The 25,752-nt window shown below is 42.5% G+C and overlaps 1 protein-coding gene across 2 annotated transcripts in view; it reads right to left on the bottom strand.

Annotated features, from left to right (window-relative positions):
* Positions 1-25,752, bottom strand: part of LRRC28 (leucine rich repeat containing 28) — a 49,916-nt gene that overhangs the window by 9,443 nt on the left and 14,721 nt on the right. Inside the window, exons 6-7 of one of the 2 annotated variants that reach the window (XM_034424722.3) lie at positions 9,017-9,223; positions 4,139-4,241 (exon numbers count right to left, since the gene is read on the bottom strand). In XM_034424722.3, the coding sequence (XP_034280613.1) occupies positions 4,139-4,241; positions 9,017-9,223 (310 nt within the window). The remainder of the gene's footprint in view (positions 1-4,138; positions 4,242-9,016; positions 9,224-25,752) is intronic. The other variant, XM_034424724.3, reaches the window with a different exon arrangement.

Below are 25,752 nucleotides of genomic sequence, written 5' to 3'. Positions count from 1 at the left end.
GAATGAAAATTAACTTGCTGACAAGAAAACTTGCAAAGTGTGACATCCCCGACTTGACTTCATCAATTTTAATCAGGCTGGCAGTTGTCAAGCAATGACACTTCCAAAAGAAAAGCAGAAGCTTGCTCCAAGGCCTGATAGAAGTAAATATGGCAACTGTACTGTACACAAGGGCGTTGATTCCAAAGTGTTTTAATCAACACAAATGGGGTAAGGTCCCAACAGAAAACTACCAATAAAGGAGAATATTTATAGCTCGGGGTTGACATGAGGGGTCTTTGGTGCTCTCTGAGCTTGTTTGTTTTCTTGCAAACATTTCATTACCCATCTAGGTAACATGATCAGTGCTAGAAGGGAATCGGATGTGCAGAGAGGAGGAGGACTACGGGCTCCTGGGTGCTCTCTGAGCTTGCTTGTTTTCTTGCAGATGCTTCATTACCCAAACTAGGTAATATCATCAATTCTAGGGACTACTACCTGTTACCTGGTTTGGGTAATGAAACATTTGCAAGAAAACAACCAAGCTCAGAGATTATCAAGGGACTCCTCAAGAGAAAGTCAGAAAGAAAAAAAAAAAAAACCTAAGTAAAGGTAGATTTCCAGAATCTGGTTACATTAAAAGAATTTAAATGACAGATGTGAAATAGAAAAAGAGCTGGTTCTGCAATTTGGTTTTGAACTGGATCTAGCAACCAACGTTTCGGATCGTGAAAGGTATATATATTTACTGACTTACATACTTGGCATTCTAAGCCGCAGACTGCCATGTGCTCCAGGTGGCTAAAAGGTATTGCATCACTTTGATCAGCATCTAATGCCACCACCGTACCTGGCGGGCTGCCACATCTCTCAAAGCCCTTGAGAGACAACCTGTGTTCTTTGGAAATCCAGTCAGATAGGGGGAAGGCTGGTTATCTTGTTATAATAAGCTCTTCCACAGGAGTCTTTATTCCTGTGGTCTCAGTGGGTGGCATTCCCTTAAGGAAGGGACCCTTATGCAATTCAACTGCTTTCTCAAAAAAAAAAAGTCTTACAAATGACACCAAATTTGACACGGTATGTTTTTTTCCCCCTTAAGCCCTTAGGATAACTGCAGTGGGCAAGAAGTAACACAGCACACTCATTTAGGTTATATTTTCTCAATCTTCAAGGCCTGCTTTGAATGGAGAAACAAGGACACGCGTTCATTTTCATGATCCACCAAAAACAAAGAGCTGTCCCAGTGGTGAAATCCAATTTTTTTTTACTAGCGGTTCTGTGGATGTGGCTTGGTGGGCGTGGCAGGGGAAGGATACTGCAAAATCCCCATTCCCACCCACTGGGGCCAGTCAGAGGTGCCATTTGCTGGTTCTTTGAACTACTTAAAATTTCTGCTACTGGATCTCCAGAACTTGTCAGAACCTGCTGGATTTCACCCCTGAGCTGTCCCTTGTTTTAATGTTGATGTTTCCACTGGAATGTAATCCTTTTTTCCATTCAACAATTCCAAGAACACGGAATCTCTCCGCTGGCAGAAGCTGGGACCCATTTAACTTTCACAGATCCACTTCTAGCGCTTTTGTCCCAACAGGGCTAAGGATTTAACTTCTGCGGCTGGTGTTTATGAATATGCAACTGCTGGAGATAGAAATCTCTCTTTGTCCAATGTGAGCAGGACTCGCTGATCTATTTACAGAATCACCTGACAGAAGGCAATTCAGACCTAAGGGGATTATACCAGCAGTTGCCATGTCATCTCATGTGCACGCTTTCAAGTTCTGCCAGCAGTGCCTAAAGCATACAGAAGGATGCTTTTCAAATTATGAATCAATCCAAATTAAACAGAGGCATATTATTCTGTTTGCTGAGGGAATACGTTTCGCTACAAAATTGCCCGTCTTAATATGAAAAGCAAGCAACTGGTATCCAATACACTTTTCAGAGGCAAGAAAGAAAACTTTAATCGCCCTCCAGACATGCTAAACTGTGTTCCCCATTGCAGAATGCTACTGGGAGCATTGGGAAGTGTATTCGAAAAGACCGGGAAGGTGTGAAGCTCTTGGTGCTGAGCTTGGTTGTTTGCCATCAGAGCCATCTTAAATGCTCAAATGAAAAGAGCAATAGCCCTTAGACTTATAAACTGCTTCACAGTCATTTACAGCCCTCTCTAAGCAGTTTACAGAGTCAGCCGAAGGAGGAGGAGGAGGAGGAGGAGGAGGAGGAGGAGGAGGAGGAGGAGGAGGAGGAGGAGGAGGAGGAGGAGGAGGAGGAGGAGGAGGAGGAGGAGGAGGAAGAGGAGGAGGGGGAGAAGAAGAAGAAGAAATAGACCTTAGACTTCTATACTGCTTCACAGCCCTCTCTAAGTGGTTTTACAGAGTCAGTCTCTTGCCCCCAACGGTCTGGGTCCTCATTTTACCGACCACGGAAGGATGGAAGGCTGAGTCAACCTTGCTCAAATGAAAATAGTAATGGCAATAGCACTTAGCGCTTAGACTTACTGGTATATACCGCTTCACAGTGCTTTTACAGCCCTCTCTAAGCAGTTTACAGAGTCAGCCTACGGTCCCCAACAATCTGGATCCTCACTTTACCCACCTCGGAAGGATGGAAGGCTGAGTCAACCTTGAGCCGGTCAGGACCGAACTGCCAAACTGCAGGCAGCTGGCAGTCAGCAAAAGTAGCCTGCAGTACTGCATTTTAACCACTGTGCCACCACGGCTCATGAGCAACAAACCAGTGCTTCCCTCTGTCCAGAATGCGAACTTTGCTGTCTTCAAAAGAAGAGTCAAAGAGGCCATCTGTGTTAAGACTGAACAGTCCTCCCTCCCTCAACAGAGGAGAAGGATACAACTTCACCTATGTCCTGTTTACAAAGCAGTCTTTTCAGCAGTCCCCAAAAAGGTTCCATACCTGTTTCTACTCTAATTCGGGTGGCTCTGAAGGAGACAGGTAAATCCCCAAGTGGCCTCAATGACTTTCAAAGAACTAGTGACCAGGTGATTGTAAAGAATATAAATCCTTCTCCACCAGGAAGTTAGATATGAAGAAGCTTCTTGGATGAGAAGCCAAAAGTTTACACAGAAAAACAAAAGACAAGAAAGTCCAGTTGCCTTTTGGAAAAAAAATACCTTTGGGACAACCATGACCTGGATGATTGAGAATCTTCATAGACTGATGGGGCAAACCACTGGTATATTATATAAATAGAGAGCAAACTTTGGCCACCTAATGAGAAGGAAGGACTCACTGGAGAAGAGCCTAATGCTGGGAAAGATTGAGGGCAAAAGAAGAAGGGGACGACAGAGAATGAGGTGGTTGGATGGAGTCACTGAAGCAGTCGGCGTGAGCTTAAATGGACTCCAGAGGATGGTGGAGGACAGGAAGGCCTGGAGGAACGTTGTCCATGGGATCTCGATGGGTCAGACACGACTTCGCAACTAACAACAACAAAGAGAGCAAACTCCATCCTCTTCTAACACTGATGATGTTACTTAGTTGGATAATGAAATGTCTGCAAGCAGATAACCAAGCTCAGAGAGCACCAAGGAACTCACCATCCTCCTCCTCCTCCTCCTCCTTTTCACAAACCCCACTCCCTTCTAGCACTGATGATGTTACTTAGTTGGGTAATAAAACACCTTCAAGTAGACAACTAAGCTCTGGGAGCACCAAGGACTCCCATCATTCAATCCTGAGCTACAGAGATTTCTCTTCTATTGGATCCGGAAGGCACCATTTTAGGCACTTACCAGTATCATTCTATACAATACATGACTTTCGGAAATCCATAGAACCGTATGTTGCAAAGCACACGTAGATAATATTACCATAAAAATACCTATGAGAAAATGCAGGTTTATCTCAACACTTCTATTTTATTCATGCTAAGTCTCAAGTTCAAGATTTCCCTGTCTTAGAAGATCAAGAAACAGCCCAGGAGGCAGGGCTAACCTCTACGAGCATTTAATAGTGAGAAAATTAATGCAGGAGATTTAATACAACTGAATGGAGCAGCCGTTGTACGTAAATTCCTTCAAAGCATAGGAATGTCATTCAACGGATTAAATAATCCAACATAAAATTTAGGAAAAAGATTTACAAGACAAAAGGATCCATTGCAATTTATCTTTGTAGGCTTAATTTAAATGTGAGTACCTACCCATTACAACCAATGACTTTGTTATAAAGGTAAGAAGGGAGACCTTTAAGGTGAGCGTTGTTATCCACATAAACATACTGCAGTTCCCGGGAACGACCTAAATCTGGATTTAAGAAACATTAAAAAGAAAATAAGTAATAAGTCTAAACCTGACAGACATGTTTAAACAAACACATAACACACACACATACACATACCTTCCTGGCGTGTCAGTGAACATGCCTACCATTTGAGCACGCTAGAAAAACCCTTTGATTAAATAAATGGAAACCATGTAATAACCAGACAGGTTCTGCAATGAAAATTATATCCTCTCATTCCCACGTTTCTGTCTGGGAATATATATGCAAATAGATTTTTTTTTCCACAAGAAATAACAGAAGTCTCATTAAATGGCTGGAAAAAGAACAATGCAGAGTTCCAGTTTTCTTCTGTGGTTTTTTTTTTTCTTTTTTCAAGAAGGCTGCCAAGACTAAGCAAGGCTGTTTCATTCCAAGAAAAACAGTGACATGGCTAAGAATAAAAGAACACTCCTCTGCATTTCTCTCTCTCTCTCTCTCTCTGTGTGTGTGTGTGTGTGTGTGTGTGTGTGTGTGTGCGCGCGCATGCAGGAACTTGTGAATGAAATGAAACAATTTGATTTACGACGTTCTTGGTTTGTTTGTTTTTTCTTAGCTCCAGGAGACAGTTTGCTTCACTGAGATCAGCCAAAAAGTACAGACAGTCAGGGGTGAAATCCAGCAGGTTCTGACAGGTTCTGGAGAACCGGTAGCAGAAATTTTGAGTTGTTCGGAGAACTGGCAAATATCACTTCTGGCTGGCCCCAGAGTGGGGTGGGAATGGAGTTTTTGCAATATCCTTCCCCCAGGAGTGGGGTGGGAGCCCAGGTGGCGCACTGGCTCAAGGCTGACTCAGCCTTCCATCCTTCCAAGGTGGGTAAAATGAGGACCCAGATTGTTGGGGGCAATATGCTATTTAGTATACTGTCTTTGGTGTAAGCCGCCCAGAGTCCTCGGAGAGTGGGCGGCATAGAAATATGAATAATAAAATAAATTTTTTAAAAATAAAATAAATGGAAATTTTGCAATATCCTTCCCCTGCCATGCCCACCAAGCCATGCCCACCAAGCCACACCACACCCACCAAGTCACGCCCACAGAACCGGTAGTAAAACAATTTTGATTTCACCACTGCAGACAGTCTCGACTTATGATCACAACCGAGTCCAACATTTCCGTGGCTAAGTTGTTAGGCGAGTTTTGCCCCAATTTTATGATCTTTCTTGCCACGGCCGTTAAGTGAATCGCTGCAGCTGTTAAGTGAGTCACACGGTTGTTAAGCGAAACAGGTGGGAAATCAAAAGCCTTGGACGTTCATCAGAACTTAATTTGCCACGTTGCGATGTACCATCCTAACGGAAAGCTGCATTTTTCTTTCTTTCTAAACTAGCATTTTTATGGTTGGTATAAATTTAATTTTGCCATCAAAACTTTCAAGTGTTACAAGATTTCTAAAAATGCGGCTGTGAAACGGCAGCCTAAACCCATTTAAAAATAAAACAAGAAATAGTTGGGGTTTTTTTTCCCGGATGGTCCACTTTTAGTGCACTCTGAGAAATCTCTATAGCTGCAAACTTTCAGCAATTAAGAACCATGGTATACATATCTGTAGTATCAACACATCCATTATATCTTTTGCTTGTTCCTTTCTCACGAAAACTTCCTCATGACTTAAAAGCTGAGCCAAGAGAAGCCAAGCCAAACCACAAAAAGACTACCTCAATATTAGAAATGTAAAAATCTTAATAGTTCTCTTGTGGCTCTTCTCCTTGGTTTTTAAAATTTTTAATTTTTTAACAAACATATCAATGCGTGAACAGTGTGGCACCTGGGTGTCATACATTCTAATACAAATAAAACTAACAGAATTAATCATAGAGGTGGGAGAAGCCAAGAGGCAGATGACAGAGATAAAGATCCAAGAGAGGAATATGGGAAGCAAGCCAAAAAAAGGAATAGCAATTACAGTATTGAAGGGGGCAAGAGACGATGGATAGATGATTTCTCTTTTTTTGTTGTTGTTCTGGCTTGCTTTTCCTTTTCTCTCTCCTTCTTTTCTTTCTTTTTAGGTAGGTGACATGATTAGAAGTTAGGTAGGATAGAAAGAAAATGTTTTTTAATAAAGGGTGACATGATTAAAAGTTAGAATAAGAGTTAGAAATAAGAGAAGGGGGAATATTAGTGTATACACTTTTATATAATAAAACAAAAGCAATAACAAGAGAAAGCATGGAATAATTGAATAATGACAGATTGCAATTTAATATAAACGTGTATCATTATTAGAAATATATAAGTTGATTGAAGGTGGTTCTTCTCCTTAAAGCTTTAAACTTTAAAGCAACAAAGATGATAAAGGATCTGGAAGATGAATTCTATGACAAATGGTTGCGGGAGTTAGGTATATCTGGTCTATCAAACAGAAGAATTGGGGGAACACGATAACTGGCTTCTTGAGGACCTGTCACAGAGAAGAAGGGATGGACCTAGCCTCCAAAGCACCAGAGGGCAGGACAAGAAGTAATGAGGGGAAGTTTATATAAGAGAGATCCAAACTAGAAGCAAGGAGGAAGTTTTTTTGATAGTGAGAATAGTTAATCAATGGCATAGCTTGCCTCCTGGAGTTTGTGGGTTTTCAAGAAGAGATTGGACAACCATTTGTCTGAGCTGGTATGCTTCCTTGAGCAGGGGGTTGAACTCTTAGGTCCCTTCCAGCCTTATGATTCTATGATTTATTTATTTTATTTATTTATTTTGTCAAACATGTACAAGATAACAGGTATAAGTATAAACATGGACATGAGCACAGGAAGTGTGTACAAATAAATGGGGACAGTGGGACAGGGACGGTAGGCACGCTGGTGCACTTATGCACGCCCCCTTACAGACCTCTTAGGAATGGGGTGAGGTCCATGGTAGACAGTTTAAGGTTGAAGCTGTGAGGGTTTGAGGATGTAACAACGGAGTCGGGTAGAGCATTCCAGGCACTGACCACTCTGTTGCTGAAGTCGTATTTTCTGCAATCGAGTTTGGAGCGGTTTACCTTGAGTTTGTATTTATTGTTTGCCCGAGTATTATTGAGGTTGAAGCTAAAGTAGTCGTTGACAGGTAGGACATTGTAGCAGACAATTTTGTGTACTATGCTTAGGTCAGACCATAGGCGGCATAGTTCCAGGTTGTCCAAGCTCAAAATTTCAAGCCTGGTGGCATAAGTGATTCTATTGTGAGCAGAGGAGTGGAGGACTCTTCTTGTGAAATACCTCTGGACCCGCTCAATTGTATTAATGTCCGATATATAGTGTGGATTCCAGGCAGACGAGCTGTATTCAAGAATTGGTCTGGCGAAGGTTTTGTATGCCCTGGTTACCAGTACAATGTTACTGGAGAAGAAGCGTCACAAAATTAGGTTAACAACTCTTAATGTCTTTTTGGCCATGCTGTTACAGTGAGCTCTGGGGCTTAGATCATGTGAGAAACACACACAAAAAAATAAGTATTTTTCCTAAACATCTTCCTTTCAGACTTTGTAGAAAAAGGAAGGTAGCATCTGGAGTCACAAAAGGAAGTTTGCATGTAGTTTTTTTTTTTTTTACTTTTTAAAGCAGTAAAGCGGTTCGTCTGCAACTTTTCCATTTTTTTCCTCCTAGCGTGGGAGATCAAAGACTTTTCACTTGAACAAACTCCACGAGTCCTAAACAAACCCCGATTCAACTATACTTTTAAAGAAATTGTCCCCAAGGCACCGGCATCTGCATTCCACATGGCTGAACATGGAACAAAAGGTCTTATATGTCTGCCTTGGGTTTTTTTTTCTTTTTAACCCTACCGTGAAAGTCGAAAAGCTATGCGTTTTGAGATAATAAAGTAAGCCACATTAACAAATGCAGAGATTCATTTTATGCGTGTGTGAATTTTTTTTTTTTTTTTTTAAAAAAGGAGGAGAATTAATACACTCATCCTCGAGACATATGGGCTGGCATAGCAATGTCCTACATTAGGGTGGGCGACTCAAAAGCCGCAGGTGGTCCTTAGCACATTTGCAGGCGCATAGCTTTCCAAGAACACGCTGCTGAAATTTGGCAGCAAACTGGCCAGATTCTTTGATGCTGTGATTTTGGTTTTTGTTTTGCTTTGCTTTTCCTCCAAAATGAGGGTGAAAGAAAGAGAGGCATGCTGTAGGGGAAAAAAAACACTCGAATTCCCACCCTAAAGCGACCTTCAGGACTGATGGAAATGATGCTGACTATTGGGGGCGAACCGCTGGCCCCCCACGGAGAGGGCTCGCAACTTGGGCGTCCTCCTGGATTCACGGCTGTCTTTAGAAGAGCACTTGACGGCCGTGACCGAGAGGATTTTCCATCAGGTCCGCCTGATTCGCCAGTTGCATCCCTTTCTGGATCGGAACTCCTTAAACACGGTCACTCATGCCCTCATCACTTCCCACCTGGACTACTGTAACACTCTCTACTTGGGGCTCCCCTTGAGGAGCACCCGGAGGCTCCAACTGGCACAGAGTGTGGCCGTGCGGGTGGTTATGGGAGCGACATGGCGCTCCCATGTAACACCTCTCCTGCGCGAGCTGCACTGGCTCCCGGTGGTCTTCTGGCAGCCCACTGAATTGTTGGTTTCATATAAGCAAACTTCGGTTTAGCATAATGCATAAACCCAAACTACGTAAAACTGGAAGACATTGATTAGTTATCTATCAGGTATTTTTTGTTTTCTAATATGAAAATGATCCCATTTGTCCCCTTTCGTAGCTCGCCCCCTGCCCATAGATTTGAGAATTTAATTCTCCAATAGCCAAAGCGGCACTCACCAAGAGGCAAGAATGCAAGCTGGTTTCCCGCCATGGACAACTCATTGAGGCTGGGAAGCTGGCAAAGCTGCCGAGGGACGTACCAGAGATGATTTTGGTCAGCAGTGAGGTACTGAAGAGAGAGGCACATGTGCAGTTTCTCAGGCAAGGTTATCAAATGATTGGTTGAGATGTCCAGCGTCTGCAGCTCTTTAAGGTCTCCAAGCTCTGCAAACACAACGACATCAACAACTTTACATTTCATAGTTTATTAGAAACATCTTAAGGAAAATCCAGAATAAGGGAGTTGGTGTCGAGGAGAGGTGGTATTCAGCCGGTTCGGACTGGTTTACCTGAACTGGTAGCGGAAATCACGGCGGCTCTATGCCATCCTATTTAGGCACGTTTTTCAGGCCGGGTGCATGCACGGAAGGTGCGTGCATGAACCAAGTACATGCGCGGAAGGCTGAACGCATGTGTGGAAGACAGGCGCATGGGAACCGGGCACACGAGCGTATGAAGCGAGCGTGCACGCGGGGCAAACCGGTAGTAACATAATGTGAAAACCATTGCTAGTTGGAAGGAACTTTGGAGATCCAATCCCCTGTTCAAGAAAGAGACCCTATACCCGTGATGGCGAACCTATGGCACACTTGCCACAGGTGGCACACGGAGCCATATCGGTGGGCACGCGAGTATTTTTTATTTTTTTTAATTTGATTTATATGCCGCCCTTCTCCGGAGACTCAGGGCGGCTTACAATGCGTTAAGCATGCGTATTGCCTTAGTTCAGCTCCCTTCCGGGCCCACCGGAAGTTGGCAAACGGGCCGTTTCTGGCCTCCGGAGGGCTTCCGGAGGGTGGGTGGGGAAGGCCGTTCTCACCCTCCCCAGGCTCCAAGAAAGCCTCTAGAGCCTGGGGAGGGCAAAAAATGGGCCCACCGGGCCATCACGTGCCAAAAGCAGGGGTCACATGGGTGTGTGTCATGCATGCATGCATGTGCATGGGAGGTGGGGCTCATTGAATTATGGGTATGGGCACGCATGCACATGACCCCCCCACGCTCCCCATGCTTTTGTCACGCAACAGCAAAAAAAAGGTTTGCCATCATTGCCCTATACCATTCCAGACAAATGAATGTCCAGTCTCTTCTTAAAAGCCTCCAGTGATGAAGCACCCACAACTTCTGGAGGCAAGCCATTCCATTTTCATTATCAGGAAATTTCTCCTTAGCTGTGGGTTGCTTCTCCTCCATTAGTTTCCATCCACTTCTTGTCCTGCCTTCAGGTGCTTTGGAGAATGGGTTGGCCCCTCTTCCTTGTGGCAGCCCCTCAAATATTGGTATCCAAGTTTAATTCAAAATCCAATTCAAAGTTTTAAAAAGAGCATTTATATATGTATTATAGGAGTTGCAGCAGCATCCACTGAATGTATCACCAAGCACCACAGGAGGATTTGCTATGGCTAAGGCACAAGTTGACCTATGTTATTATTACTATGGAATGAATTATTTGACAGGATCTGCATAAATCAGGAATCTGGTAGCATCTTTTCAAGCTAGCAAATTTTATTAAAAAGGCTAAACTTTTGCAGGCATGGAAGCTTTGCATTTTAATAAAATGTAATACTACCAGATTCCTCCTGTCTTTGGATATTATAATTTAATATGGCTCTCCTCCTACAAGGTTCACACAAGCTGGTAAGATTTTTTTTATTCGTGGGTAGCCTCTAGGAAGCTATTGGGATTCTGAGCCATGGTGGCGCAGTGGTTAGAGTGCGGTACTGCAGGCTACTTCTGCTTACTGGACTAAGCAAGAGAATGAGGACATCTCTGAGTGGACATTTACCCCAAGCCCACCAACTCAGATCTAGGAACAGTTTTATGGCAAGAACAAACATTCTTGAGGGTACACAAGAACAAAATTGAATTAGAAGATGGAGGAAGGAGACCATCAAGCAAGGAATAACATTAAAGGAGGAGATGGCTGAAGAATCGGATCTCCCTTATACTACTTAGAGGACCAAGAATAGGTTGAGCCAAGGTGGCGCAGTGGTTAGAGTGCAGTACTGCAGGCTACTTCTGCTGACTGCCTGCAATTTGGCAGTTCGAATCTCACCAGGCTCAAGGTTGACTCAGCCTTCCATCCTTCCGAGGTCGGTAAAATGGGGACCCAAATTGTTGGGGGCAATAGGCTGACTCTGTAAACCACTTAGAGAGGGCTGTAAAGCACTGTAAAGCGGTATATAAGTCTAAGTGCTATTGCTATTCTTCTGAAGTAAAAATGTGGTGTAGCACATTTAACAAAGATTCATTTCCGACTTTCTTCGCAGTTAACAACTAGATTCTAGAAGATGCTGTAGTCTCTGCCATGCCAACTGATTTTATGATCGCTGCCCCTAACAAATAAGCAAGCAATTCTCTTAATTTGAAGCCCCATTAGACACAATGGGGAAAAAGAATAGGCATAGGGAAAAGCCACATATCCCTAAATGGGAAACACTCGAAAAACAATATGAAAAAAAAGAAGTTTTCTGCAAGGTTTGCCATAAAGATCATAGCCATCGCATCTTAATTGAAATTGGACGGTTCACACTGGCTGTGTTATGGTGAAAGTGAAGCTCCAGGAGTCAAAAATTCTAAACTGAAATCCCCAGGGGGAAAAAAACAAAAAAAAACAAAAAAAAACGAGGGACCATTTTAACCGGATGCAATAATATTTCAAGACACAGAAACAATAAAAACAGTGGCATTTGTGTTATGATAATTAGAAGATAGGAACAGATCTGGGGCTGTTCTGCAGGTGCTGGAGGAGGAACGGGGAAGGGAGAGGAAGGAAAAAATGACAGTTCATTAGCAGGCTGGTATGCAGTACAGGATAATTGAAAGGAACCAGGTGAGATACAATTGCAAAGGTTTATATAATAGAAAAGTAGGAGAAAGGAAAGTTTATGAGTAAAGTTTTTAAACAAATTTAAATGAGTGGGGTGGAGGAGATAGCAATAGTACTTAGACTTATATACTGCTTCACAGTGCTTTTATAGCCCTCTCTAAGCGGTTTACAGAGTCAGCATATGGCCCCCAACAATTTGGGTCCTCATTTTACCCACCTGGGAAGGACGGAAGGCTGAGTCAACCTTGAACCAGTGAGAATTGAACTGCCAAATTGCAGCAGCCGGCAGGCAGCAGAAGTAGCCTGCAGTACTGCACTCTAACCACTGTGCCTCCTCGGCTCATAGTATCACAGAGATAGTGTCACAACTCGTCAATTTCAGCTTCCTGATTCTGCTTTTTCTATTCTTTTTGGATTTAACATTCTTTAATTAACTTAAAGTTAATTCTAACTTAGGAGCAGGTATGGGACACAGACAGAAAGGTACTTTAAATGAATACAGATAAGTTCACCACTTTCGGCCACAATTGAGGCCAAAATTTATGTTGCTAAGCAACGTAGGTAGGTGAGTTTTGGCCCATTTTACAACCTTTCTTGCTGCAGCTGTTAAGCGAATCACTGCAAGGTGTTCAGTTAGTAACATGGTTGTTAAGTGAATCTGGCTTCCCCACTGACTTCGCTTGACCCTGGAACACAGCAATCGTCATGTAAATGTGAATCAGATGCCAAACATCTTATTGGCACATGAATTTTAATCATGTGACCATGGAGATACTACAACACCGATGTGAAAAATAGCCACAAATTAAGAATGAGCCTTCTGCTGACTGCCAGCTGCCTGCAATTTAGCAGTTCAAATCTCACCAGGCTCAAGGTTGACTCAGCCTTCCATCCTTCCAAGGTGGGTAAAATGAGGACCCAAAATTTTGGGGGGCAAGAGGCTGACTCTGTAAACCGCTTAGAGAGGGCTGTAAAGCAGTGTGAAACGGCATATAAGTTTAAGTGCTATGGCTATTTTCCTTCCTTCCTTCCTTCCTTCCTTCCTTCCTTCCTTCCTTCCTTCTTCAGTGGTGCAGTGGTTAGAATGCAATATTGCAGGCTAACTCTGCCCACTGCCAGCAGTTTGATCCTGACCGGCTCAAGGTTGACTCAGCCTTCCATCCTTCCGAGGTGGGTAAAATGAGGATTGTTGGGGGCCATAGGCTGACTCTGTAAAACCGCTTAGAGAGGGCTGCAAAGCCCTGTGAAGCGGTATATAAGTCTAAGTGCTATTGCTATCTTCCTTCCTTCCTTCCTTCCTTCCTTCCTTCCTTCCTTCCTTCCTTCCTTCCTTCCTTCCTTCCCTCCCTCCCTCCCTCCCTCCCTCCCTCCCAGTGGTTAGAATGCAGTATTGCAAGCTAACTCTGCCCACTGCCAGGAGTTTAAGCCTGACCAGCTCAAGGTTGACTCAGCCTTCCATCCTTCCGAGGTCAGTAAAATGAGGATCCAGATTGTTGGGGGCAATTCACTGACTCTGTAAACTGCTTAGAGAGGGCTGCAAAGCCCTGTGAAGCGGTATATAAGTCTAAGTGCTATTGCTAAGTGGTATTGCTATTTTTCAGTGCCGTCATAACTTTGAATGGTCACTAAACGGATGATTGTAAGCCAAGGACTACCTGTGTATTATTTTCCACCTGACTGAAACAAAGTTATACAGAATGGCAAATATGCTTGTTGAGGAACTTAAAGATATACATTGTGTGGGAGTTGGGCTATTTTGGTTTCTATTAAATTCAGAAGAAGCCCAGGATCTCAGGCAATAGATGAATTTTTTTTTCATGAACTCTCTTTGCAAAACACGACATTCAGAATGAAGGAAAGGTTTTGTTTACTGAACTATCCAAGTTTGGCAACTCGACTAGAAGATATGAGTTTAGGGAAAAAAAATAAACCAGAGAAAACCCATGGGGTGAGCTAAGAAGAGACAACTATTTTTGTCTTTCTACCAAAACAAGAAAAAAGATGTCTGTGAAGATTCTCTATCATCCTGGTCACATTTGTCCCAAAGGTGCTTTTTTCCAAAAGGGCAACTGAATTTTCTTGGGGTGTTTTTTCACCCCCCTTGAAAATGTTTCACTTCTCATCCAAGAAGCTTCTTCAGCTCTGACTGGACTGAACTAAAGAAGCTTCTTAGATGAGAAGCGAAACGTTTTCAAAGAAGAAACAAACAAACTCGGAGAAAGTCCAGTTGCCTTTTGGAAAAAGCACTTTTGGGATAGAAAAAAAGGAGGGAGGAGGCTAGCTTCGAAAGGAACAAATCCGCTTCTGATTCGAAGGAAGAAAAACAAGACTCCAATCTTTTCCCTCCCATCCAAAAAAATAAAATAAAAATAATAGTAACTTTTAGAGGAGAAAGTGGGGGAAAAAAGCCTCTTTCCTATTAGTTGATAAAAAAAAAAATTAAGAAAAAGTTGGGGGAATAAAGTCTTCCGAGTCAAATCAGATCAGATCTTTATTACGGACATAGATCAGCCTTCTGAGTCATCCCAAAGCCTGTCCAGCAGCACAAGACCATGAAGAGCGCAGCCGACATAATACCCAAACCTCAGACGGACAAGCAAAAGGCCCAGCTATTTTTAGACACAACACCTCGGTTGCAAGGCTATTTTTAGTGGCAGGGACCGCCCAGTTCAAATCCTTCAAAGCTGCCAGTTGGCAAACTGGGCAAAGATCCAGAAGCAGTGCAGGCCAAGATATAGGTTTTTTTTTTTCTCCCCAACTCTTAGGGAGAGGCTGAGATATTCTTCATCTTTGTTGTCTAGCCAGAAGAGTCCTTCAAATATCCCCACTTCTTCTTATCCTTGGAACGCCAAATGCTGGACATCCAAGACAGACAGTGCAATCCTGTTGTGGCCCTCTAGCGGCCAGCAGAGCTGGCAGCAGATTCGGACAGTGAGGAGGTTGGGGAGGAACGTGGGCCAATCCTGGAGTCTGGGGAAGGCTCGGACGAGAGCTCTGAGTCAGAGGCAGAGAGGGAGCCAGGGCCATCTGGTAGTTCCTTGCTGCCTCCGGAGTCTGACATCAACGAGGCAGAAGAACAGCGTGAGCCTGTTCCCAGTGTGCGCATGCGCAGAGCTGCCAGGAGACAGGAACAATTTAGGAAACAGGGTTGACTTGGGAGTAAGGCTTGGAGATGACTGGCCCCTCTCATAAGACATAAAAGAGAAGCAAGCGGGACGTGAGCTTTTGCAGGAAGCGATTAGTTCATCTGGCCGATTCAAGGTTTGAAAATTCTGTTTGTGACTCTGTGCCAAGTTTGGCTTTGCCCTGCGTCTGGAAATTAGCTCTCTGGCAGCGTTCCACGTGAGATAGGTGGGTGTTGATAACCTTCCTCTGAAAGACTGTTTATCAAGTCTTGCAGACTGTAAATGAAAGTAATATACAGCTGTATGAATTAAAGAGGTTTGCCTGGACTAAGTTTGTGCTGTTTAATTTCTAAGGAAGCCTAGGTCAGGACAAATCCGTCCTCGGGTTATTACATGAGAGAGACAAGGGCTGAACTACTCTTAAACCTACCTGTCCTCTAGGACAAGTGGAATTATGTTACTTCTAATTCTGTACCTCCATGGGACATGATTGGCCAGAACCGGTAGCATAGTCAGAATCCTCGCCAGGTAGTCCTTGACTTACAACAGTTCATTTAGTGACTGAAGTTACGACGGCATCGAAAAAAAGGGACTTGTGACCATTTTTCACACTTATGACCGTTGCAGCATTCCCAGGGTCACGTGATCAAAATTCAGACACTTGGCAACTCACTCATATTTATGACAATTGGAAAGGGATGTTTAAATCTCAAGACTTCCCGCGATATTAAATTAGTGCGGTGTCAATACACTGTTATACAGAGAAGAGAATATATATAAACTCACTATCAATCAGACTGACCTTAAGGGGGACATGTGACATCTGTGGGTGAACTCTGGGCTCCCCTCTCAAAATACAGAGCTGATTGGGGAATTCTAGGTGCTGAATTCTAGTACTTTTTGAGCAGTGGTTTTTAAATTACTGTGAAGGATAATATTTGTGTGTGTGTGTGTGTGTATGTAACTAATGACATTATTGGAGACCATAAGTGGTCATTGGGACAAATAGTTTATGAACCCCTGTTCTGGAAGATGTTAGATTTGGGGAAATGATATTTGTAGCTTCTCTGAGCAGCAGAAACTTGGTACAATTTGTCTTGCGGCTAGAACGCTGAAGTCAGAGGGTAAGTCTGATGAAAAATGGCACGTAAAAAAATGTGGTGCACCTCCTTAGGAAGCTTCCAGCAATAAAAAAGACCACATTTTTTTCGTTCTGCTTCTAAGATACTTCCATCATTTGTTTCAGAATGCCTTTTTATTGAATGAGGATGCGGGATCACTGGAAGCCAACATGCTTAATAACAAAATAAGCTTTGCCGTGGTCGAGATCAAAGAAAAAAAGTTACCAGGGATTAGTGCTGGAGTTTATGCAGAAGGCGCTTCAAAGTGAATATTCTTTCTGTTATAAACGCTAACTTTCACTATTGCCTTAGGAAATTATGATTAATCAGGAGGAAGAGATTATGATAACAAAACATGACAATGTCTTTGCTGTTCCGATAATTAAGTTGTCATAGTGTGTGTGTTATTGGTATTACTGGTGATTTGCACTGCTATGCCAAACAGTCTTACCTCATTTTAAATAGATTGTCACCATCTTCAGTTTTCCAGATTCCCTGTGTTCATTTATACAACTGGTCATAATTTACAAGAAGAAATCTATTTAACTATCTGGAAAGTCCGGGCTAGGTTTACAAGCCGGGTAGTAGCATAATTTGTTTACGACCGTGTTTTCCCGAAAACAAGACCCTGTCTTATATTTTTTTGAACCCTGAAGTAAGTGCTTGACCTTATTGCCATGTACTCAAAAGCCCGATTGGGCTTATTATCAGGGGATGTCTTATTTTGGGGGAAACGGTATTATTACATTTATTTGCCACCCATCTCGCTGTGGAGTTATTAGATTATAAAATACTTTATAAGGTTATAAAATTAGGTTAGAAAAATCAATGGCTACCAACCTGCCTTCCATTGAGGACCTGTATACTGCACGAGGCAAAAAGAGGGCTGTGAAAATATTTACAGACCCCTCGCATCCTGGACATAAATTGTTTCAACTACTACCCTCAAAATGATGCTCTTATGGACTATGAATGCTAACGTGCTCGTGAAGAAGGCACAGAAGTGGCTGTACTTCCTGAGAATGCTCAGGAAGATAAATCTATCTCAGCATCTCCTCCTGTCCTACTATCGCAGCGCCATTGAGAGTGTCCTGACATACGGCATTCTTGCATGGTATGGGAGCAGCTCTGTAGCGGCCCTGGACAACATCTTCGAATCTCGCTGTTTGAGAAAATTGCATAACATTCTCAGAGACTCCTCCCATCCTGCTTACAATCTTATTGGACTGTTGTCTTCTGGCAGAAGATACAGAACAATTAAAACTCGGACCACACGTTTTCTGAATAGTTTTTATCCCAGAGCTATAATTGCACTCAATAATGAACTAAAGAGCTGTTGGACAATATTACTTGGTCTGTTGTGTGGATGTTTGGGTGGTTTAGGGGTGGGGAATTGTGGTGGGTGGGAGTGTGTCTGGGGATTGTTATGTGTGTTGGACCTGGTCTTTGGGTGCTAAGTGAATTTCGTTGTATGGGTATACTGTGTATACACGTACAATGACAATAAAGTTATTATTATTATTAGAGCACTGCACATCAGAACAACTAGACACAAGAACAGTTTTTTCCCGAACGCCATCACCCTGCTAAACAAATAATTTCCTCCACGCTGTCCAACTATTCACTAAGTCTGCATTACTAGTACTATTAGTCTTCACATCGTTCCTATCACCCATCTCCTCCCACTTATGACTGCACGACTGTAACTTTGTTGCTTGCATCCTTACGATTTATATTGATTGTTTCCTAGTATGATTTGATTGCTTATTTGTACCCTATGACTATCAAGCGTTGTACCTTATGATTCTTGACGACTGTCTTTTCTTTTTTTTTTTGAAAATTTTTTATGTTTAAACAAATATAAAAAAAAACAAATAAAAAGCCATCTTCAATTACAAATACAAACACGACTGTATCTTTTCTTTTTATGTACACTGAGAGCATATGCACCAAAGACAAATTCCTTCTGTGTCCAATCACACTTGGCCAATAAAGAATTCTATCTATTTAAGATTTAATGTATGCTACACTTTTTTCAAGTGAAGTTTCCTCAAGGCAGCTTGCTGACTCATAAGTGTATTGCCAGGAGTTGTCAAATCCCACACTTGTAGCATCCGTTAAGAAAAATAAATAACGATTGTGTTTACTTGTATCTTTTGATAAGAGGTACCATTACCTTAGGATTAAATGGAGCTGAAAGGCAAAACTGTTTTCCTCACCGTAGTTGACAACGGCGATGAGGAAGAGAGAAAAGATTCTCTGTTAAGCAGCATAATAGAGTGAGTTTGAAAATTGCAAATTTTTAAAATCCCCTTTTATTGTGGGTTGCTCCATCAAGCTTCTGAAAGGTACCACTGAATCAAGGCTGTACCGGAAAGCAAGTCAGTGTACTTGTTTTTTGGAATAATAGGCCAATTGATAACATTAATTAATGGACTGGGTAAAATGATCCAACCCAGGCAGCTAAAGAACCCTTTGGGCTTTCTAAGGATTTTTGGGCATTTGAGGATTTTTCCAAGCAATCTTGTAAGGCAGTTCTGCTTTGTGTATTGAAAATCTGTGGAACCCAAAGACGATGAAAGCATTGGACCAGATTACCCCCGACAACCTCTTTCCTCACTGATCCCAGTAATCTACTTGGTGTCAGCATTCTGATGCTGCCATAAAAAGACGAGGGTTGACTTTTCACCTACTTATTTCTCTGTAGATAATATCCCCTAGGAGATGGGATGGTGGGGGGAACATTCCTGTGGGGGTGAGGTCAGAAGCTGGGGAGACTGACTTGGAAGATGGCCAATGAGAAGTTGAGAATTGGGGAACGGAAAGGGAAGGGTTTGGGGGTCAGAGGGTTAGTATCGGCTACGACGAAGTCGGGGCCAGATCTGTCGTACTCAATAAATGGAATATTTCAGCAAAGATTAATTGTTTGGGAGTGCAATTTATTTGAGATGACATCGAAACCTGACACTTGGTTTACTGAGGAACTATGGAAAATAGAACAAATGAAAAGATGCCTAGAACAATTGTGGAAGAAAACTAAGAGTGAGCCCAACTAACCAATCTCATTGTACATATGTTATGCACTGACAATAAAGGTTTGAGTTGAATTGAACCACATTCCTACATTTGAGAGTGCCTCAAAGATGCTTTTTCAGGAGGCAACTGGACTTTCTTGTTTTTTCTTTTGAAGACATTTTGCTTCTCATCCAAGAAGCTTCTTCAGCTTTAACAGGATAGACAGGACCTTTGGGACGACCATGATATGGAGGACTGAGAATCTCTACAGACTTTTAGCTATACAATTTGGGATGAAACTGGGGAAGGGCAAAGTCAGGCTGGGCAGAGGAGGGGAGAGGTAGAACAAGGTAGAGGGGTTCAGATGAAAACCAAGGCCCAGCCCCCTCCTCATCCTAGGGCATGCAGGGAAGAATCCAGAAGAGAGCAACGTGGGTTACGTGGCTTACAAGGAAGGAAAGGGCCCCGATTCCCTTCACAAGGCACACCTGGGGATGGAGTTTAAAGGAGAGGCAGTTGGGAGGGGCATTTGTCAGGAAGAAACACTGAATTCATCTAGTGTTGAGAGTTGTGGCCTGCATTCCTGGCATTCCTCCTGACTGTTTGAATTAGTGCCGTGCTTATCTTGTCTTGCTGGAATTATTCGTCGCTTCTGGGACTCATGATCTTGGCCTGCTGGAGTGATTGATTGCAGCCATTCTGCTTACAGCGTTTGGACTGGAGTATCTGCAGCCAGAAACTGCTGCAGGTTTGCGGGAGAGTTTTTCTCCAGGCTGGAGAGTAAACGGGACACTGGGGGCAAAGTTGGTGCCAATAAAGGGACTCTCTGGCTGTGCTGCCTTCGTGCCATGCCCCGGATCATCACAAGGCTTATCTTCAGATTTCCGACTCTATGCAAAGCAGCTCTGAAATCTGTGTGGTTCATGCCCTACGTTTTATCCCAACTCCAACAAACCATACTGTTGTCTCGCGTTCCTTATTCACTGCGTCAAAAAGTATCCAAAGCAATAACGTCTATGTTTGAACACGACAGTAATTAAGTTTGCAAACAATTATGTTTGCTGGTAAATTACATTTTACAGCTAATGTAGCCATAAAAGCCAACAGCCCATTGATAAAGCTAATGCTTGAAAGGAAAATTGAAAAGGCACACATAGCTTTACACGTCAGCAAGAGATTAAAAAACTTTACAGCTTCACTTGATTAGCATTTCCCAAGGGATGTTGGAACATGCGACTGACCAATGCAACTTTTCTGGAATTCAAATATTTCCGTAAAAGTAGATTAAGATCCTATTGGTATGATAAAGTTCCCAATTTTACCCTATTCAGCATTTTCAACATCTACATTTCCCCTCTATTATTCTCTCTGACCTCTTGGTGAATCCCTCTCCGAAATGGGTTCATCCATTTGGTGTAGGATATATCACTCCTAACATACTCTAAACTGTTATTATTGTATTGCATTTTTTTCTTATGCATGTCTGTATATCACCCAGGTTGACATTGTAGATCAACTATATACAGCATCACAGGAGTAACAGAATAAGAAAATTATTGAGAAAAGTGACAAATAAATTAACTCTCCCCTTCTTTTTTTTTAACTGAGGAAATGATTTGCTCTTTTGAATGGGAAAGCAGACATAGATATCCCAACAGCGGATATATACATGATAATAAGAGTTAATATTTGCAGAAACATTTGAGGAAACGCTAATCGGTGCATAATGTTCCCAATCAAAGATCTATAAATGACACTGTAGGCTGGGTGAAAGGGTTCCACATTAAAAGAAATTTAAAGGGGATGTATAGGTTTACACCATTTAATGCAGAAGTCCTGCTCTAAAGCAGGGGTTCCCAACTTGCGGGCCGTGGCCCACTACCAGCCATGGCCTACTGGCCACTGGGCCGCATGAATGGCTGGCCAGTGCATGCACATGTGCACACGCATCCACCACTCATGCTGGCATCACCCACGGCCCCGTTTGCGTATGTGCATGCACATGTAAAGGCGCTTGCCCCTCCAGGCTGCCAACCAAGAAAGGTTGGGGAACTCTGTTCTACAGAGACACCCTCCCCCAACTCTGTTCTTTGTTTCTGCATTTCCTTAACAGGTCAACTAGTGTTTTACAGTCTGAAGGATACAAAGGAGTAAGCAAACAAGAAATGTGACATTTAATTCACAAAGTTCCTTCACTTTCTTGAATGGAATGGAATGGAATGGAATAGAATAGAATAGAATAGAATTTTTTATTGGCCAAATGTGATTGGACACACAAGGAATTTGTCTTTGGTGCATATGCTCTCAGTGTACATAAAAAGACAAGATACATTCATCAAGAATCATAAGGTACAACACTTAATGATAGTCACAGGGTACAAATAAGCAATCAAATCATACTAGGAAACAAATAAAACAATATAATTGAAAGATACAAGCAACATGGTTATAGTAGTAAGTGGGAAGAGATAGACAGTAGTAAGGAAGAGAATAATAATAGTAATACAGTCCTAGTAAATTATTTGACAGTGTTGTGAGGAAAAAAGTGAAAAAGGTGGCTCAGTGGTTAGAGTGCAGCACTGCAGGCTACTTCAGCTGACTGCTAGCTGCAGTTCAAATCTTACCAGGTTCAAAGTTGACTCAGCCTTCCATCCTTCCGAGGTGGGTAAAATGAGGACCCAGATTGTTGAGGGAAGAGGCTGACTCTATAAACTGCTTAGAGAGGGCTGTGAAGCTCTTTGAAACGGTATATAAGTCTAAGTGCTATTGCTATTACTAATTGTAAAGTCCTCAAACCAAAAAAATTCTATCACGATTTCAATGTTAATTTAACAGCTTTTTTTCCCCCATGAGGTCTAGGCAAAGATCTTTTGGAATCGAAATAATTCTGTATTTATATAACCCGTGACAACTCCAGAAAGGATTCCCAATGACGCTGCTTATTATCCGTTTCTGTATGCGAAGGAAATCTTGAGATTCTGGCCAATATTAATTTTAGCTGCAAATTGATTTGTTAATGCAAATCCACATGGAATTCTTTTTTTACACAAATAAAATAGAGAAATGATAAAGTTACTTGCTGGGATAGATCTGTGAACCTTTATCACTTTTGAATATGCATTATTGTAAAAAAAAAACAACAACCCTGCCCTATAAGGATTAGAACTTTTGTTTGTGGATCATTGCTAAATTCAAAGTTCCAAAATGATCAGAAAAAAGCCACTTTAATATTTAATGTGAAAAATATTAAGATATTTTTCTTTCACGGCCCATTAATATTTAACGGGCCATGAAAGAAAAATAATGTCCTGCTGAATGATCATTAAGATACTAAAATGAGACCAAACCAAGTTAGTCTGGAAAACTTTATTAATTTTCCTCACTAACCCCTCCTGTAAGGCATTTCATGTAAATATATAGCAATTTGTTTAAACGAATTATCAATACATTTATAATTGTTAGAGACTGCTTTCACAGTAAAAAGAAGGAAGCCTAATATATTAGGAGAAATCTGATGTTTAAGCATGGGATGGTAAAAATGATTCTATGTATATAACATATTAAGGATGCCAACTATGACTTAGGACAGTGATGGCAAACCTTTTTGCCATCACGTGCCAAAAGTGGGGGGAGCGCGGTGGGGGGGTTGTGTGCGAATGTGCCCACACCCATATTGCAATGCCCCCTGCGCACCCCACCCTGCAATGCTCTGCCCCTGCGCACGCCTCGTTCCCGTGCCCCTTTTTGGGCCTAGCAGGCCTCCCTGAAGCCTCCAGAGGCCAGAAACAGCCCATTTCCGGACTTCCGGTAGGCCCTATAGGCCTGTTTTTCATCCTCCCCAGGCTCCGGAGGCTTCCCTGGAGCCTGGGGAGGGTGATCACAGCCCATTTCTGGACTTCCGGAAGGCCTGTTTTTCGCCCTCCCAGAGCCTCCATGTGAGCCCTGTACTTACCTGGCATCCAAAACGGGCCATGTGGAGACTCCTGGCAGGGGAGGGGCGGTGTGGGCGTGCCCGGCCAAAAATCAGGTGGCCGGCCCGTGCGCATGCACAGTGAAGGCAACCTAGGGCAACGGCTCGCGTGCCATAGGTTCGTCATCACGGACTTAGGGCATGTGAGAACAGTTTGTCCTTAGTTTATTGTTATTGTTTTTTGCTTTAATTTATATGCCGCCCTTCTCCGGAGACTCAGGGCGGCTTACAATGCGTTAAGCAATAACCTTCATACTTTTGTATATTTATACAAAGTCATCTTATTGCCCCCATAATCTGGGTCCTCATTCCTGGTTGATTTTTGTCTTACAAAATTAAACCTGGAATGTGGAAAACAACTGATTACAGTTCCTTCACCTAACAAATTCAGAATATCTGAAAGGTAACATGGAAAACCAACTATTAACATCAACACTGTTCTTTGCAGGATCAGACACTGGGGCCACGACCTGGTATTCTTAGCTAAATTTAGACTGCAATATAGATTATATTTTGAGAAGAAATTTACTGTGGAAGTCATTGCCAAAGCTGTTTAATTCATTTACCATGAAAGTTGGCAAAACATGAAGCTTTTCAATTACTAAATCTATAATTAATGCCAAAGGCTTGCTGAGTAAACTTAGCTTGCTTTAATTAAATATTGCACGATGCTACAACTTGTACATTTTATAAGTCACAAACGTCTTATAGAATACATAAATAAATAAATAATCCAGAACCTCCAAATCTTGTCAGATGTTTAAAAAAATTATCTATTAAGTATGTGTTCATAAGTTCAAAATGCCAAAAGTTAGTTCTAGGCATTTTTATTGAAAAAAAATATTTTTTTACTTGTAGAAAAATAAAACTCTTGATGGGGCTCCAACTTCTGTAACAAACATCAACAGAAGGCTATAAGATAATCAGCTGCCACTTTTACACATTTTAAAATTGCACTGATTAGAATCCGAGCTTGGACAGAATGATAATACTAGCACGCTGGCTGTCATTACATTTATCTGAGAGAACATTCATGTTGCAGGCATGCCAAAATGTGGTGGGAGTTCAACATTAATATACGATTGCTCTCCTAATAAAACAGCTTCTCTTCTAAGAGCGCTTTAATCGTCTCTCTCTATTTAATTGCACAATTTATCTACTGCTTCAGATGATAATATAAAGGTCAAGGTTTCCCTGTCCAGTCATGTCCGACTCCAGGGCGCAGTGCTCATGTCAATTTCTTGGCCAAGAGAGGCACCGTTGTCTGAAAAGACATTTCCGTGGTCATGTGGCCAGCAAGTCTATACGCCAAAGTTGCATGGGAATGCTGTTATCTTCCCATCAAAGTGGTACCTATTTATCTACTCGCATATCTTTTGAACTGCTAGGTGTGCAGGAGCTGGAGGCAAGAATGGGAGCTCACCCGGTTGCATGGCACTTGACTCTTGAACCCGGGCTGTCAGCTTTCTAACTGAGAAGCTCAGCATGTTTAACCGCTGAGTCACCGGACCCAATAATATACCCAACAATAAATAATACAAGTGTATTAATATGTCAGGGTTCCACCGATGCCCGAATTAAATCATGAGTCTTGAACCAAGTTTCAAAAGAAATCCAGTTATTTATTAGGAGCTTCATGTTGGCACATTCCCAAGTGAAGCCAGCTCTGATCCTACTTAATTTACACTCCAATTATGATCCTATTTCCCCATCCCCCCAGGGTTTGTCATCAATCACATTCACCAACGGAGCAATTTCACGGGTTGTAGAAGTCACTCCCCTCTGGCTGCTGTAGGTAATCCTGGGATACAGCCTTGAGAGAGATAAGCATGGAATGCACATCTGTCTTTGGCTGCTGTGCCATTTGCTGGCTTCCCATCCCCTCTGGCCTATGGCAACTTGAGAACAGACCAGGGATGTTTTGCGAATTGACATAATAATTACATTGATGTGATTATTAACTTCAGTCAAGCCAGAGCTCCTTAAAGTGGGGACCCTGCTAATCTTGAAGAGAACTTGTTCCATTGGAGAGGTGCTACCTCAGCAAAATGCTTTGGAGGTGCTATCCCACTACGGACACGTGGTAAGTAGAGGCTTATTTATGAAAAGCAATCTCTTAGATATTCTTGCCCTGAGCCATTGAAGGCATCTTGAATTGTTCTTAGAAATCCCCTGGCAAACAGTATAGCTCCTGCAGCAATTGTGTACTATGGTAGTACCAGGTCTGGGAATACCTGGGAAGGTATTTAAAACAGATGCGATTTAAATTCTAAAAAATATACTTTTTTCTTCATGAAATTGCATTCTTGCTCAAGGCTCATGATGATAAAACTGCAGTGATAAGCTGCATCCAGCTCTTTGCTACCGTGTTTCTCTGAAAACATGACCTACCCCAATAATAAGCCCAACTCTAATTTTTTTGGGGTGGGCCTAATATTACCCCTACCCCAAAAATAAGTCTGGGGGATGGGCATGGCCAGCATGAGTGGCAGCGGGGCACGGGGGGGGGGGGGAACTGTCCAGCTGCAGCTACAGCCCGCTGGCCCCTTGGGGCAGTGCAAATACTGCTTTTGCCCTTCGCTTTCTGGGCGCAGTGCTTCTGCTTGTTGGGTCCCTTTCCCGAAAGCGGCAGCTCC

Source organism: Pantherophis guttatus, chromosome 13 (assembly GCF_059756535.1).
Source record: "Pantherophis guttatus breed Tessera chromosome 13, ASM5975653v1, whole genome shotgun sequence".
Taxonomy (NCBI): domain Eukaryota; kingdom Metazoa; phylum Chordata; class Lepidosauria; order Squamata; family Colubridae; genus Pantherophis; species Pantherophis guttatus.
Note: the sequence above shows the minus strand (reverse complement) of the source record. Positions and strands in the feature narration are given on the sequence as shown.